General features: G+C 43.2%; 1 protein-coding gene across 9 annotated transcripts in view; it reads left to right on the forward strand.

The window, feature by feature from the left end:
* SCML2 (Scm polycomb group protein like 2) overlaps positions 1 to 15,774 on the forward strand; it is a 162,544-nt gene that overhangs the window by 131,831 nt on the left and 14,939 nt on the right. For 8 of the 9 annotated variants that reach the window (XM_045018069.1, XM_045017910.1, XM_045018244.1 and 5 more), the window contains one exon: positions 1,430 to 3,666. In XM_045018069.1, coding sequence (XP_044874004.1) covers positions 1,430 to 1,555 — 126 coding nt within the window. In that variant the 3' untranslated portion in view covers positions 1,556 to 3,666. Of the gene's footprint in view, positions 1 to 1,429; positions 3,667 to 15,774 lie in introns of those variants that run through there. The other variant, XM_045018328.1, reaches the window with a different exon arrangement.

Consider the following 15,774-nt stretch of genomic DNA (forward strand, 5'->3'; position numbering starts at 1 on the left):
GAAATATAAGGAGGGCTTATGAAAGGGTCATACAGTTTTTGCTATTTTTACCTATCCATTTTGGGGGGTCAGCTTATAAACGAACGGGCTAATGAACGAGTATATATGGTATGCTCCCTCCCCAGGATAGAGCTTTTCTGATATCCCAGGATAGCTGATCCTTAATATTAACAGTCAAATGCAAAGCTTGGTTGCATTTAGACAACACAGTTTTATTAGGCGAGAGAAGAAAGATGAAAAGCATTTACCTGGTTTGATCTAGCCAAGATGGTGCACATCTTCACTAGAACTAGCTAGATGATATATTTAGGAAGGTCAAAAGTTAGTAGCTCTAACAGTGCATGTCGGTCCCTGTATACTCCTTTCATTCTGCCTTGTTTTCCTTTCACTGTGTGGGTTACATGATGGGCTGCCTAATAGAGAACTACTGTCATCTCAAAATGGCAGTGTCCCCACCAAGAAGTGTATGGCTTTTTTTTTTTATTGTGGACCCAACGAGCCAGAATCTTTACTGCCTTATGTATTCCTTTACACCTGGGCAAAATGGGTGTAAAATGGTAACATTTCGCATTCACTCTGCACCAGTTCGTAACAAAAATTCATTTAAGTTTGGAGGAAACTAGGTCCAAAGGAAACTTCAAGATACTGAAATATAGATAGATAGATGTAAAAAACCAAAACCACCTCCTCTTCTTAGTTTTTCTGGACATTTTTGGAATAGGGATCAAATTTCATAGTATTTTTCAGCCTATTCTATTTTTTTTTAAAAAGTGGTTTCAGTATGCAATTTTAGGGAAATATTTGCTGAAATGCCAATACTATGTAGAGCTTTTAATAACTTAGGCCTGTCCAACTTCAACAGCTTCTTTCAAGGCAGTGGAAATCTGTTCAGTTGTCCTTGCTCTTGATCCTAATATTCCATCTGGTTTAGGCTGGACAATCTGTCTTGTGTCACAGACCTAGATGATGTATAACTCCCTTCCTCTGTGTGGGGGTGGGTGTTTGCATGCATACCAGAGTCTCTCTACAGCTGTTTTCAAGGTTCAGTGCAAGGCCTCAGTGTTTGGGTCATTTCATCTTTGACTAGAGAGGCCTCTCTTCTTTAGCAGCTCTTCCTTTCCGGATTTTCCTCTTGGGCCAGTTACCTTTGTTTTGGTTACAGTATCTGGTTTTGTCCCATTCCTTTTATTATTGACTTGTGCATTCTCTCAAGTGCCTACCAAAAGGTGCCTTAGAAAACACTAAAATAAATATTTAAATACAAATCAGTTTGGTTTTAATAGCCATCAGAGGTATTAAATTATAGTAAATTACTGTTTTATATACTCTACATAAAGTTTTACTATGGTATAAACTAATACAATGTACTTTTTGATTTTACCATGTAACCTGTTAAAGCAGTTGTGTGTTGTATTTATTCCTTCTGTAGGAAATTGATGGAAAGGCACTACTGTTACTAAGGAGCGATATGATAATGAAATATATGGGACTGAAGTTGGGGCCAGCATTAAAGCTATGCTACCATATTGAGAGACTTAAACAAGGAAAGTACTAGCCAGTGGAGACACAGTAATGTACGTATTCATATCAGACTTAACTCTCAGGTTCACAGAAATGTTCTTTATTTAAGAATATTTTGTCATTATAAACTGTCTTCAGTTTGCAAAGTTTCCTCTCAAGTGAAAAGGACTGTTACATTCTAGTATTCTAAACTGTTTTAGAAACGTAACACAAAAAGCCAATTGCTGTGTGTTTTTTAAAAAGCAATGCTTTCATGAGTACTAACTTCACACAGAGTGCTGAGAAATCCATTCTCTGCTACAGACTTCAACTGACACATTCACATTCAGAACCAAAACAGCTTAATCCCAAAGGAGAAAAACAGAATCAGGTGTTTGATAACTTTTACAGGGGTGGCTGTAAAACTTTACATTATAAGAAAATTTTAAAGACGCAACAGTAGACTTCATCTCTTTAGTGAATACACTTTGTCTGGTGCTCCAGAAAAGTAATATTCATCTAAATTATGCTATACAGATTTCCATAAAGGGAATAGCCATATGAATTGTTTGAGTTGTGTGTTTTTAATACAAATATAAGCTTTTATAAAGTGTGGTTATCAGTTCTCTGGTGAATTATGAGGACAAATGTACAGTATGTTGTCAATTTATGCAAGGGGGCATTTTCTTGGCCATTTTAAACAGCCAACTGTTCTGGGGTGAACAGACTTCCAAATTTCTATGGAACAGAATACCCGCATTTTAAACATTCCATCTTTTTGCTGAACTTGGCATGGATATTTGTATTCATGCTTATGTGTATATATATGTGTGTGCGAGTGTGGTACATACATATATACTGTACATATGTATTCAGTTTTTTTAAAATGTGTTTAAAATATACTTTGCACTGTGACAGAGATAATGAGAAACTGTACAGTTCAATTTTTTTTTTTACCAGTAATTTTTTTGTGTACTTCTATATTCATTAGCACCTGTCCACTTTGCTTTCCATTCGTGGGGGGTAAGGAACAATCAATGGATGGGTGGATTCATACAGGAGAGTGCCCTGTACTATGCAAAACTCCCAGTTACTCATTACTTAGCTCTGAGCCATTTATTCTGGTATGGTTTCTGGAAATACGCATTTTGGTTCTGATGTTTCTTGTTTTTTTACTTCTTTAATTTAAATATTTCACTTGTCATGAAGAAGTGGTACTCATACTAATACTCTTATTTTGCATAAAACTTGGTGCTGTTTATATAAGCTACAGAAGTGAGTGTTGATAATAAAATAGCTTGCTATCACTGCCAATAAAATATACATCAGGGACAAGAAATGTACATTTTCTGTGTAGGAAATCGAATGTACTGTATGTCGTGCAAGTGAGAAAAAAGAACTATTTACTAGGGAAGACGTAGTCCTAAAAGGATAGGTTTTATTATATTTCTTATTGTCTTTTTATATATGAAAGCTTCTAGTAAAAAATGTGTATTTTTTACAAATTTCTTGTTTGAAAATGCCTTGCTTATTGCTAGTTTAATATTCCTCAGGTTTTAGCAGAAATACTGCAAAATCATATTTTGTAGTTCTCAGATTTCCAAGTAGTCATTTAAATAACTGCAACACAATTTTAATTTAGAAGTTCATTTGTCTTTGAGGATTGTTTTGTTCTGCTATCACAAAACATTTGACACTAAGGGTTATGTGGTTTGGTTTACATTACATATCCTTTGTCCACATGTGTGTTTAGATGGACAGCACACACATGCCTGCTTTATATCTAGAAAAGGGCAAAACAATGATGGAGAAATATCTAGTATATTTGATATATATTGCTTATGCCACACTTCATCAATATGTTAAGCATTATGCTGACTTTTTAATGTGAATGAGAAACAACACTCATAAAATTGCATTGGAAGTAATTTGGTCTGAAACTATATTATTGCATTGTCCAAATAGTTGGTATAAATAAAATTAAGATGTTTATGTTGTCTGTTTTCTACAACATCCGCATAGAACAATGAGGTTGTAGCCTCTTTTTCATACACTCCATGCCTGTGGTATAATATTTGTACAAAGTTTGTGTGCACATATGTGCACATGAAAAGCTAGAATGTCATAGTACTAGAGTTTCACATTGTATTATAGCATGAGATCCAAGCCGTGTAACAGAATATATTTTTAATTGTTTATTTTCAACTGGATGTTCTTCTCTAAAATAATTAAAAAAAAATTTTCAGTGTTATAATTGTCCATTTTGTTTGACATTGTAGATATACTCCTGCTTCAACTAAAGTTTGTGCAGACATCATAGTTTGCTATATTATCCAGCATTTTGCAGAACTTGGCAGTTCATGTAAACTTCTGATGTAAAGTTTTTTTTATTACAGGAATATAACCTTGCAACAAGTGCTTATCAAAAGCAATTAATATATGAACTTAGATGGATCTGTGTTTTTGAAAGATTTGTGATGCATACAGTATCTTGCTGCTCGTATGATTCACAAAATTTCCACACAAATATCCATTAATTTGAAAGGGACAGGAGACCCCTACGAACCTCTTATATGATCAGGCACTACTTATATATTTTTTTTCTTTTCTAAATCTTGAATGTTGAGAAGTGTAGAGTAGAATATTTTCCTTTCAGTTTAATGGCTGCCTTGATAGAATCTGGTTCATAACTGGTACACCAAGTGCATTGTATAAGAATTCTTTGGATTTATACTTGTGTTTCATCTTATGTATAAATATATACTGGAATCTGGGCCATGCTTAAAAATGCAGTTAAAAAACATACAGACAGACTGCATACATAAATTAAACCAGATTCTAGCCTTTAAGTTTCAAGTGACAGGACATAGATTTAGTTGTGGCTGTGGTTTCCACAGGGATCTATTAAATGCAAAAGGCTTGCATTTGGTATGTATTCTGACGGGGCTCAATTTGATCACCAGTGCTCCCAAGGCCTTCTGTTGAAATTGTGGGTGTTCATCACTTCTGAATCTGGCTCATTGTTCTTCCAATACACACTGCCCATACTTGTGTCCTGTGTCTAAGCAAAGACCAAAGTATTTAAGTCAAATGTTTTAATATCAACTAACATAGACCTCAATTACAAATTAATGTACTTCAGATTTTATTACCGTTACACAGTAATGCTGTTACACAGAAGTCTATTGTTCTGATGCCAGCGCTGAACAATCAGCTTGCAATTTAGAAGTAACTTAATCAAGTGAATAGTAACTTCAAAGCAAAACATGGACAGGAAAACTACAGAAGTTGGGATCCAGCTAAAATAATCAAGAGGTGGTTCGAATTCAGTCTCTCAAAATATATTGATTACATGCAAAAAGGAAGAGTATACATGGAATGTGTTCTCTGCTGCTAGCATGTTTTGTGGCTGATCGTTTCTATAATTCTTTCTTTTCTAGTTCCTCTTGCTGTTATAAGGCAGCAATACAAGTTTTATATAGGACTCTATAAATATTTATTTAACCTAAAATTAAAAATTAACCCCTTGACATTAAGTTTAGGGATTTTTTTATTTTTTTTTACAATAGCATCTCTAACTAGTCTTGTAACTCTTGTAGCAGAATAATGATGTGGTTTAACAGAAATGAAGGAGTTATCTAAGACAAGGCTCCTCAATCGTTGTGATTGACGTGGTTACAACTGCAAACAAATAACTGTAAACTATTACAGTACGTTGCTGGAATAGACCAAAACTCAGCAGCACATTATATAAACTGTGATTTGGATGAATACAGTGGGGAGGCGGGTTGTTTTTAATAAGGGCACTTAATTATTTACTAATGGGAGAAGGATATATTTGCTCAGGAATATCACCTTGAATGCTCATGACATTAAAAAACACTGCTTCCCTTTCCCCCCCCCCCAATTATTTATAAACAAAAGCTCCCTGGAAGCATGCTAATCTTGCTGGAGCTGAGATTGGTGCATGGGACATTCAAAATTCATGCCTGAAGGCTCCTTAAAATAATTCCAGTAATCCTATGTAAGATTAGGAATCACATTATCTGGGTTATTCCTGCAAAGGTATGATGGAGGCTTGAGTAAGAACCTACAGATGTTGGCCCATTTACCAGGGGATTATTTGTGTGTTCTTTATTTTGGGTGTGGGATGACTTGGTTGAGGGGTTCTTAAATGCTTTCATAGGGTGGACTGCATCTGAATAGTTTTTCTCATTCACATTCTCCCAGGCCACCCAACCCACTTTGCATAATCAAATAGCATCCTTGTGCTAACTATAGACATTTTGTACATGCAGAAGTAATTTAAGGAAAGCATTCAATATAGTTTTAACTAGGGCTGTCAAGTGATTGAAAACATTAATCGCGATTAATCACACTGTTAATAATAGAATGCCATTTATTTAAATATTTTTTGATGTTTTCTACATTTTCATATATATTGATTTCAGTTACAACACAGAATACAAAGTGTACAGTAATCACTTTATATTTATTTTTATTACAAATATTTGCACTGTAAATAACAAAAGAAATAGTATTTTTCAGTTCACCTAATACAAGTGTTGTGCAATCTCTTTATCATGAAAGTTGAACTTAAAAATGTAGAATTATGTAAAAAAAAAAATCCTGCATTCAAAAATTAAACAATGTAAAATTTTAGAGGCTGCAAGTCCACTCAGTCCTACTTCTTGTTCAGCCAATCGCTCAGACAAACAAGTTTGTTTCATTTGCAGGAGATAATGCTGTCCACTTCTGATTCACAATATTACCCACAAGTGAGAACAAGCATTCTCATGGCAATATCATGGTCACAAGATATTTATGTGCCAGATGCGCTAAAGATTGATATGTCCCTTCATGCTACAACCACCATTCCAGGGGACATGCGTTCATGCCCATGACGGGTTCTGCTCAATAACAATCCGAAGCAGTGCAGACCAACGTATGTTCATTTTCATTATCTGAGTCCAGTGTCACCAGCAGAAGGTTGATTTTCTTTTTTGGTGGTTTGTGTTCTGTAGTTTCTGCATCGGAGTGTTGCTCTTTTAAGACTTCTGAAAGCATGCTCCACACCTTGGCCTTCTCAGATTTTGGAAAGCACTTCAGATTCTTAAACCTTGGGTCGAGTGCTGTAGCTATCCTTAGAAATCTCACATTGGTACCTTCTTTGCGTTTTGTGAAATGTGTTCTTAAAATGAACAACATGTGCTGGGTTATCATCCGAGACTGCTATAACATGAAATATATGTCAGAAGGCGGATAAAACAGAGCAGGGGACATACAATTCTCCCCCAAGGAGTTCGATCACAAATTTAATTAATGCAATATTTTTTTAACGAGCGTCATCAGCATGGAAGCATGACCTCTGTAATGGTGGCCAAAGCGTGAAGGGGCATACGAATGTTTAGCATATCTGGCATGTAAATACCTTCCAATGCTGGCTACAGAAGTGCCATGCAAATGCCTATTCTCACTTTCAGGCAACGTAAATAAGAAAAGGGCAGCATTATCTCCTGTAAATGTAAACAAACTTCTTTGTCGTAGCAATTGGCTGAACAAGAAGTAGGACTGAGTGGACTTGTAGGCTCTGAAGTTTTACATTGTTTTGTTTTTGAGTGCAGTTATGTAACAAAAAAAAATCTACATTGTAAGTTGCACTTTCACAATAAAGAGATTGCACTACAGTACTTGTATGAGGTGAATTGAAAAATACTATTCCTTTAGTTTATCATTTTTACAGTGCAAATATTTGTAATAAATAATATACACTTTGATTTCAATTACAACACAGAATACAATATATATGAAAATGTAGAAAAATATCCAAAATATTTAATACATTTCAATTGATATTCTGTTGTTTAACAGTGTGATTAAAACTGCGAAAAATCATGATTAATTTTTTTAGTTAATCGCGTGAGTTAACTGCGATTAATCGACAGCCCTAATTTTAACTTATTTATATTACTGTAGCACCTAGGGGCCCTTGTAGCATAGCTAGTGGGGTGCAGGGGAAGAAGCTGCTTCCCCTCAGCACATTTTCAAAAAAGCAGCGCCTTAGGCGGGGTTACCATGGCGCCAGGGGCAGGGCCCATGCTCTGCTCTGAAGCTTGGCCTGCCCCGCTTCCCCCAGCGTGCTGCATACCCCGCCCCCGCCGATCAGCTGTGTCTCCCAGCAGGAGGGAGACAGCTGATCGCGCGGAGGGAAGGGGAAGAACTGAGCTCCAGCAAGCTGGGCTCCTGCAGGCAGGCTTTGCCGGCTTCCCCTAGTGTGCTGCATAAACCCTGCCCCCTCCCCCCCTTGCCGATTAGCTGTCTCCCAGCAGGAGGGAGACAGACAACTAATCGATGGGGGAGGGGGAAAGAACTGAGCTCCAGCAAGCTGTGCTCCTGGGGAGGAGGAGAGGCTGGGGGCTTGGGGAAGAAGGGGGTCGGTCGGGTCATGCCCCTATAGGGGGCAGGGGCACCCACCCACCAGTCAACTGTTTATGGGGCCCATGGGGGCCCACGAGCCATCAGCTGTTCGGTGGGGGCAGGGGCAGTAGGGTAGCTAGCTAGGAGAGTGTGAGTGCTCGCTGTTTAGCTGGTTTTTGGCCACCAGCCAATCAGCGAGGGGAACTGCTCCTGGAGCAAGGGGCTGAGCAGCTGAGACACCCCACCTCCTTCTCCTACCTGCTTCTTGTGGCACTGTGGCAGGTGTGCTTTCTCTGGCTCTGCAGCAGCAGCTCCTAACCTCTCACCCAACTAAAGGCAGCCAGTAGCAGCAGCTGGTAAGTGTATTTCAAAGTGGGCCTTTCTTGTGGTGAGGGTGGCTGGGGGGGGACTGGAAACCCCCCAGGTGGCTGTGAGAGCCAGCACCTGGCTGCTGGTGGGATGGCCGTCTGCATGGTGGGGGGCAGAGGGCTCAGCCAGAGGCATCTCCAAAAACATCCCCTGCACCCAGGCAGCTAGACCAGGACAGGCATTGGGGGCTGGGGAGGCGCATCTCTTGGTCTCCTATGGGGTGTGGTGTCCCTGCTTGCCCTCCCTGCCCAGGCAGAGACGCCTGCCTCTCAGAGACAGTGGCCATGTAGTGTGCTTGGTTCCCCCTCCCTGGCATCTGGGTGACTGCCTCTTAGAGGGTGAGGGGTGGAAGGGAAGAGGCAGTGGGGAAGGGATAGGGGTGGGGGGAGTAGGAGAGGAAAACTGAGACTATCAGGGGAAATCTTCATAGCAGTACAATCTCTGCCTTGGGGGTGTGGATGGAATTGTCTCCCAAGGGAAGGCTGGAACGAACTATCTGCTGTTGTAGTATGTGTTTAGTTTAGTCCATGTGCTCTGGCAAACACAAGTCCAGGCACCATGGGGGGGGGGGGGGCAGAGAGAGGTAGCCTGATTTTCCCTCTCCTATCAGGAAAAACCTGAATTGTCTCCTAAGGTATCAGAGGGGTAGCCATGTTAGTCTGGATCTGTAAAAGCAGCAAAGAGTCCTGTGGCACCTTATAGACTAAGGGTATGGCTACACTTGAGAGTTGCAGTGCTGGTGGAGGCTTTCCAGCACTGCAATTAGTAACTGTCCACACCTGCAGGGCACATCCAGTGCTGCAACTCCCTGGCTGCAGTGCTGGCCGTACACCTGGGTCTGCTTGGGGAATAAGCATTGCAGTGCTGGTCGTAAAGTGTGGCCACACCAGCGCTGTTATTGGCCTCCAGGGTATTAGGAGATATCCCAGAATGCTTTTAACTAAATTATTCCCTTTGTTTTGTTATGCAGCCTCTCTTTGTTTTGTTGTGAATGCAGCTCCAGGAGCTGCTTATCTAAAAAAACAAACACAGCTCCTGTTTGCTGTGATCAATCTGTGAACAATCAAATGAGATATCCCCCTCCCTGCGTGATTCACAGGAGTTGAGTGTTTGCTTTTTGCTTGACCAGCAGCGAGAAAGGGAGTCGGCAGCTGCTTATCTGGTCTGCAGGCTTTTGCAGTTAAAGAGTAAGGGGTCGGAAAAAGTTTCTGATTTTGCAAGTCAGGGAGCCGATACACAGTGCTGGCTCCAAAAATCCACTCTCTCTCTCTCTCTCCCCCGTTCCCTGTCACACTACATTCCACCCCACCCCCCTCTTTTGAAAAGTACGTTGCTGCCACTTGAACGCTGGGATAGCTGCCCATAATGCATCACTCCCAACAGCGCTGCAAATGTGGCCACACTGCAGCGCTGGTAGCTCTGAGTGTGGCCACACACCAGCGCTGTCCCTGCACAGCTGGACAACCAGCGCTGTAACTCTCAAGTGTAGCCACTGATGAGCTGCCAAAATCTTAACAACGGGTTCCCTATAAAAAGTTCTGATTTAACAACGGGTTCCCTATAAAAAGTTCTGATTTAAGGGATGTGCGACAGCATGTATTTTTTGTACCAACAGGGTTACCATACGTCCATATTTTCCCAGGAGGTGATTAAGAACCGAAAAGCCTGACATGTCCAGGAAAATACAGATGTATTTTAACCCTACCTAAAGTTCTTTTTTAAAAAGATGGGGCTGAACTAGAAATGAGCTCCGTTTCACATGTGTGGGTGGTGATCAGGGACAGTCTCAATTTTTGGGTCTTTTTCTTATATAGGCTCCTATTACCCCTCACCCCCGTCCCGATTTTTCACACTTGCTGTCTGGTCACTCTAGGGTGTGCACATGTGTGGGTCCCAGCTGCTCCCTGCCCCCCCCTCATTAAAGCAGGTGTGCAGGTTTACTGCCCTGGGAACTGCAGGGCACCAGTGGATGTGGGGCTGGCTGCAGATAGGGGCGTGGGGCAGGGCTAGCTGGAGGCAGGGAGTGACACGGGCTGGCTGTGGGCAGGTGATGCAGACGGGCGGGCTGCGGGTGGCTGTGGGCAGGGGGTGGCTGCGGGTGGCTGTGGGCAGAGGCTGGCTGCAGGCAGGGGGTGGCTGTGGCAGGGGCTGCGGGCAGAGGCTGGCTGGGGGCAGGGGGTGGGGCAGGGGGTGGCTGTGGGCAGGGGTTGGCTGCAGGCAGGGGGCTGGCAGGGGGCAGGGGGCTGGCTGCGGGCAGGGGCTGGCTGGGGGCTGGGGGCAAGGGCTGGGGGCAGGGAAGGCGGGGGAGGGGCGCAGACACTCACACGGGGGGGGGGGGGCTGGGAGCAGCAGGAGGCAGCCGGGGACTCACCAGGCAGCAGCCGGAGCCCCAGGGCCAGAGGTCCAAAGAGCAGCAGCAGCAACAGGGCCAGGAGGCAGCCCACATGCCTCTCGCAGCACAGCGCAGCGCCCCCCGGCGGCCGGGAGGAGGAATTACATGCTTCCCAGGCAGAGCCCATCAAAGCTTCCCTCGCAGGGAAGCTAGTTAACAAGCGGTTCTAAAACCGCTTCTAAATTTAACAACGGGTTCGCGCGAACCCGCTCCAGCTCACCCCTGAGTGTAGCCATACGCTAAAAGGGCTTGTGATCATGTTGGGAGGAGGGGGAGGCATTGCTGAGTCCCAGGGTTGAGTAATTATCTGGTGATGGTGGTCATTAAGTTACTAATCGTCATTCGCTTGCTGCACACAATGGCTGGTGATGGTTTAACATCCACCCAGCCATTTGGTCAATGCCTTGTTTCTTGGGAGTTGCCTTCTGTAACTTCTCTAATTTCATCCCACTCTCCTGTGAGTACAAATGCTGGTTCTAAGGACCTGGTGCCTGGATCCCATATTGCCTTGCACTGGGATTGGGAATTAGTGCCCTGACATGCAACTCCTCCTATTGTGCAAGTGTAGATCCTGCTGTTAGTACAGCTATTTGCAGGTGCCCTTGTGTTTAGCTGAAACTTTGAACTTAGTTTAGTGGGGATGGACTCAGAGACTGAGAGCTAAACTGACACTACTATCCTGCTGTGTGGATCCCAGTGTGCTTGTGCTGATAGTGCTACTGCCTCGGTGTGATGATGACATTATGCTAAGATGAATCGTGAAAATAGTGTCCTGGTGTGATGGTGGTCACTCTGTGCTGTTCATGTGAATCTTGCATTTTTGTATGCTGGGTTGGTGTAGCCCTGGTGTTCCCAGGAAATTAGAGCCACAAGGTGGGTGAGGTAATATCTTTTATTGGAGCAACTTTTGTTAGTGAGAGAGAGAGAGACAAGCTTTGGAGCTTTCATGGAGTTCTTTCTTCTTCCTGAAGAAGACTTCTGTGAAAGCTCAAAAGCTTGTCTCTCTCTCTCACCAACAGAAGCTGGTCCAATAAAAGATATTACCTCACCCACCTTGATATATATTACCCCCCCCCCCCATTTTACCTCACCCAGCTTTCCAGGAGTGAGTTTTCATGATGACATGGGAAGTGCTCTGACTGGTCCTGACTTCTTTGTAACAGCCCCTCTAGCTTGCACTGCAGCCCAGTACCTGGGGCTGGATGCCTGCAGTGCTGAGACTCTGTGAGATCAGAGACTCACAGACCCAGCTGGGAGGGGAAGGGCACCTCCTCCTCGGCCTCTCTCTCTCGCTGCCTCCTTTTCCCAAGTGGCCTCATGATGCACAGAGCCAGCGTGGCTAGGTGCTGCATTGGAGAGTCTCCCAGTGCAGGCCCCCACCCCCTCTCCCCATGCGAACCCCCAACAGACCCTGCCCACCTCTGTCCGATTGTCTCTTTCTTATGCAGGGGACTGGGCACCCCCCCCCCCCGTTCCTGTGTGCTGCCTGCTTCCAGGGGCCACAGATTGCAGAGCAGCCCACTCAGGAGAGATGAGAGGGGCTGTCCCCCGGGTGCGTGCGCAGCCCCCCGGAGCACTGCTTTGCCCCGCTATATCCGAATTCGTGTCATATCGGGTCGCGTTATATCGAGGTAGAGGTGTAATTTGATATGTCGGGTGGCACCTTTTTTCATGTGTTCGCTCCCCCTGATGTTGGAACCTGCTACGCCACTGAGACCAGGACCTCATGCTACGCACTGTATGAACACAGAACAAAAAGATGGTCCCTTCCCCAAGGGGATTGCACTTGAAGTGTAAGTCAGGAGACCGACAGATGGACATAGACAGATGAATACAAGTAAACAGTGATACAGTGCTGTGCCCTGACTACCGCCTACCATGCTGACCAACAGCCTAAACTTTGTCAAGGTTTTTGTAGGCTTCATGGCAGAGGAGAGTTTTGAGGAGGGATTTGCCAGTAGCTTTGTGCGTGTTTTCCAGGTGTACTACAACTTAACAGCCAGCAACAAGGAGCAGAGACAGCATCATGTGTCGTCTTCCCCCCACCCCCAGCTCTCTTGGGACTTCCAGCAAATGCTCCATGGCCCATAGTCCGGGAGCTGCTATTATTATTTGCTTCTGGATTTGCACTAGCTGGTTTTGCTTGCCTTATACTATTGAAAACTCACCTCAAATCTGTTTGATTGTCATGTCCATAGCCAATCTAAAATATTTTTAGGAAACTTATGAAAGGACAACTCTACTAAGAAATGGGAATGCTAGACTAGGTATCTTACTGTTCTAAGGCCACTGGAGAAAGTAATTGTTAAACATGATGCTGGCAACCAGCTGGAAAGGTAATGATATTGGGAAAAAGTGAAAACACTCTTCAGACTAAACCACTGGAATTTAGCATTCCACGAAAGGCTTAAGTATGCAAAGAATTGCTTGGCTTGTAACCATGCATATGATAAACTGCCGTATCTGGAAGGACTCTCTCTACATCTGTACATGTCTAAATAAATGTTAGGCTCTGTCTGTCCATTTTCATTAATCTGTCAAGGGATTAAAGTTCATTATATTAAAAAGACAAAGGTTGATGTTGTGGAAGAGGTATTTTATTTTTCATTTTCTCTGTAAGTCTGATTGCCCTACCGTCTATGTAGTTTTAGCATAAGATACTGCAGCATAGCCATAACTAAAGCATATGTGGACCTGTCCTAATAAACTAAACCAGGTATCTACATTTCAACGATGTTTAAAGCACTAAACAATAAGGAAGATATAGGCTCACTGCTGAAAAAAAAAAAGTGAAAAGGCTCCTTAAGATAAATTTCCAAGGTCATCCCTTCCAGCTTTCATAGTTCTTAGTGAAGGGAACATAATTTAGCTGGTGAATTAAAAATAACAATTTGAACTGCTCAAGGGCTATGCAGCATTAAGGACACTAGGATTTGAAATGAATACCTGCAGTGGAATGGTCTCCTGTTCTTCAACAGACTTGATTGTAGTCTTCCAACCCTGTAAAGCAGGCTTTCACACAGTCTAGCACATCTGAGTCCTTCACTGTAGATGTTTCTGTTGTAATAAGGATCATGCAGCGATATTTAGTCTGATACTTTAGCATTGAGTAGTCCTTGGTCAAATTACTTAATTGTCCACCCACCTCAGATAACCTATCTGTAAAATGGGCACAAAATATGTATCGTTTTGGGAGGCTTAGAGATTCTCCAATTTTAAAAAGTAAACAAAATCACTTGAAGGGCTTGGCTACACTTGAAAGTTGCAGCGCTGGTCGTGCAGCTGTGTAGGGATAGCGCTGGTGTGTGGCCACACTCACAGCTACCAGCGCTGGTGTGTGGCCACATTTGCAGCGCTGTTGGGAGTGATGCATTATGGGCAGCTATCCCAGTGTTCAAGTGGCAGCAACGTGCTTTTCAAAAGAGGAGGGTGGGGGGTCGTGTAGTGTGACAGGGAGCGGGGGGAGAGAGAGAGAGTGGATTTTTGGAGCCAACACTGTGTGTTTAGCTTCCTGCCTTGAAAAATCAGAAAATGTTCCCGATCCCTTAGTCTTAACTCTTAATTGCAAACAGCCTGCATCCAACGGACTGCCCGCTGTTTCTCTGTCAAGCAAACACTCACTCCCTGCCTGCCTCATTATCTCATTTGATTGTTCACAGCCAGGTACAGATTGATCACAGCAAACAGGAGCTGTGTTTAGATAAGCAGCTCCGGGCTCAACGGAGCTCTGAGTTCACAACAAAACAAAGAGAGGCTGCATAACAAAACAGAGTAATTTATAAAAGCATTCTGGGATATCTGCTAATACCCTGGAGGCCAATAACAGCGCTGGTGTGTGTCCACACTTGACGAGCAGCGCTGGATCACCAGCGCTGCAATCATTACACCCCAACCAGACCAGGTGTACAGCCAGCGCTGCAGCCAGGGAGTTGCAGCGCTGGATGTGCCTTGCAGGTGTGGACGGTTACTAATTGCAGCACTGGAAAGCCTCCACCAGCGCTGCAACTTTCAAGTGTAGCCAAGCCCTAAGATAATCAAATAATGAGTTTTTCTCAGGAAGTGTAGATGGCCATTATGATGCTTATAGGTGGAGAAAGTTTTAAAAATACTTTAGATATTTCATCACACACATTAATTATTTTTCCAACAATCCTACCACCCATAGATTCCAATTCCCAGTATTATCTGGATCATCCATACTGGTGACAGTTGATTTATTATGCTGAACTGTAATTGTCCCATCTCTTTCTGAAGTACATTTGTAAACCCCAGGACCCTACTGCTCTGCAACTCCACAACTGCACTAGATAAGAAATCCTGCACTGAGTCAAAGTTTAAGGAAAAGTTTGTCCTTTGAGGCACAGGGTAGGTTTTACTGCAAATATAGCTCCTGCTACTGCAGTTTTCAGTGCTTGTATGGAAGGCTGTATACTGCCACCATCTGGTCAAAAGCTGGCATGAAGCTTTTCATCCCTGCATGTAAATGAATCTCTCTGCCCCCTAACTCAACATTATCAAAGACATGTATGGGGGAGGGGAAATTCAGCACAAAGAGGGAAGGAATAGCACATCCTTTGAGCTGAAAAGAAAAAAGTGGTATAGCTGAAAGCCTGCACATACCCACTTCTACCATTTTTTTCTTTTCTAGCTACAGTGGCAGAAAAAAATGCACATAATCACTGTGACAAGGAGCACCTATGTTTGCTGTCTCAGAAGTGAGGGCAAGGACTGAATAAACACTGCACTGCTCTTTCAGTTCTAGATAGGGTGACCAGACAGCAAGTGTGAAAAATCGGGATGGGATGGGGGATAATAGGAGCCTATATAAGAAAAAGCCCCAAATATCGGGACTGTCCCTATAAAATCAGGACATCTGGTCACCTTCGCTCTAGAGGCTCAGGCATGTGGGCAAGGCACTGGAGGAAACCTGCACTAATGTTGCCCCTGCTGGACCAGTCTTGCGGCTAAACAGGAGTTATTTTCAGATGAGTATTCAAAAATGCAAGGCCAGTATTTTCCAACTTTTGGGTGCCTAAAGTTAGGCTTCTACATCTGCCCTAGGGCTCCTGCATAGCAGCAGCATAATTTTTCAGAAC

Source organism: Mauremys mutica, chromosome 1 (genome assembly GCF_020497125.1).
Source record: "Mauremys mutica isolate MM-2020 ecotype Southern chromosome 1, ASM2049712v1, whole genome shotgun sequence".
Classification (NCBI taxonomy): domain Eukaryota; kingdom Metazoa; phylum Chordata; order Testudines; family Geoemydidae; genus Mauremys; species Mauremys mutica.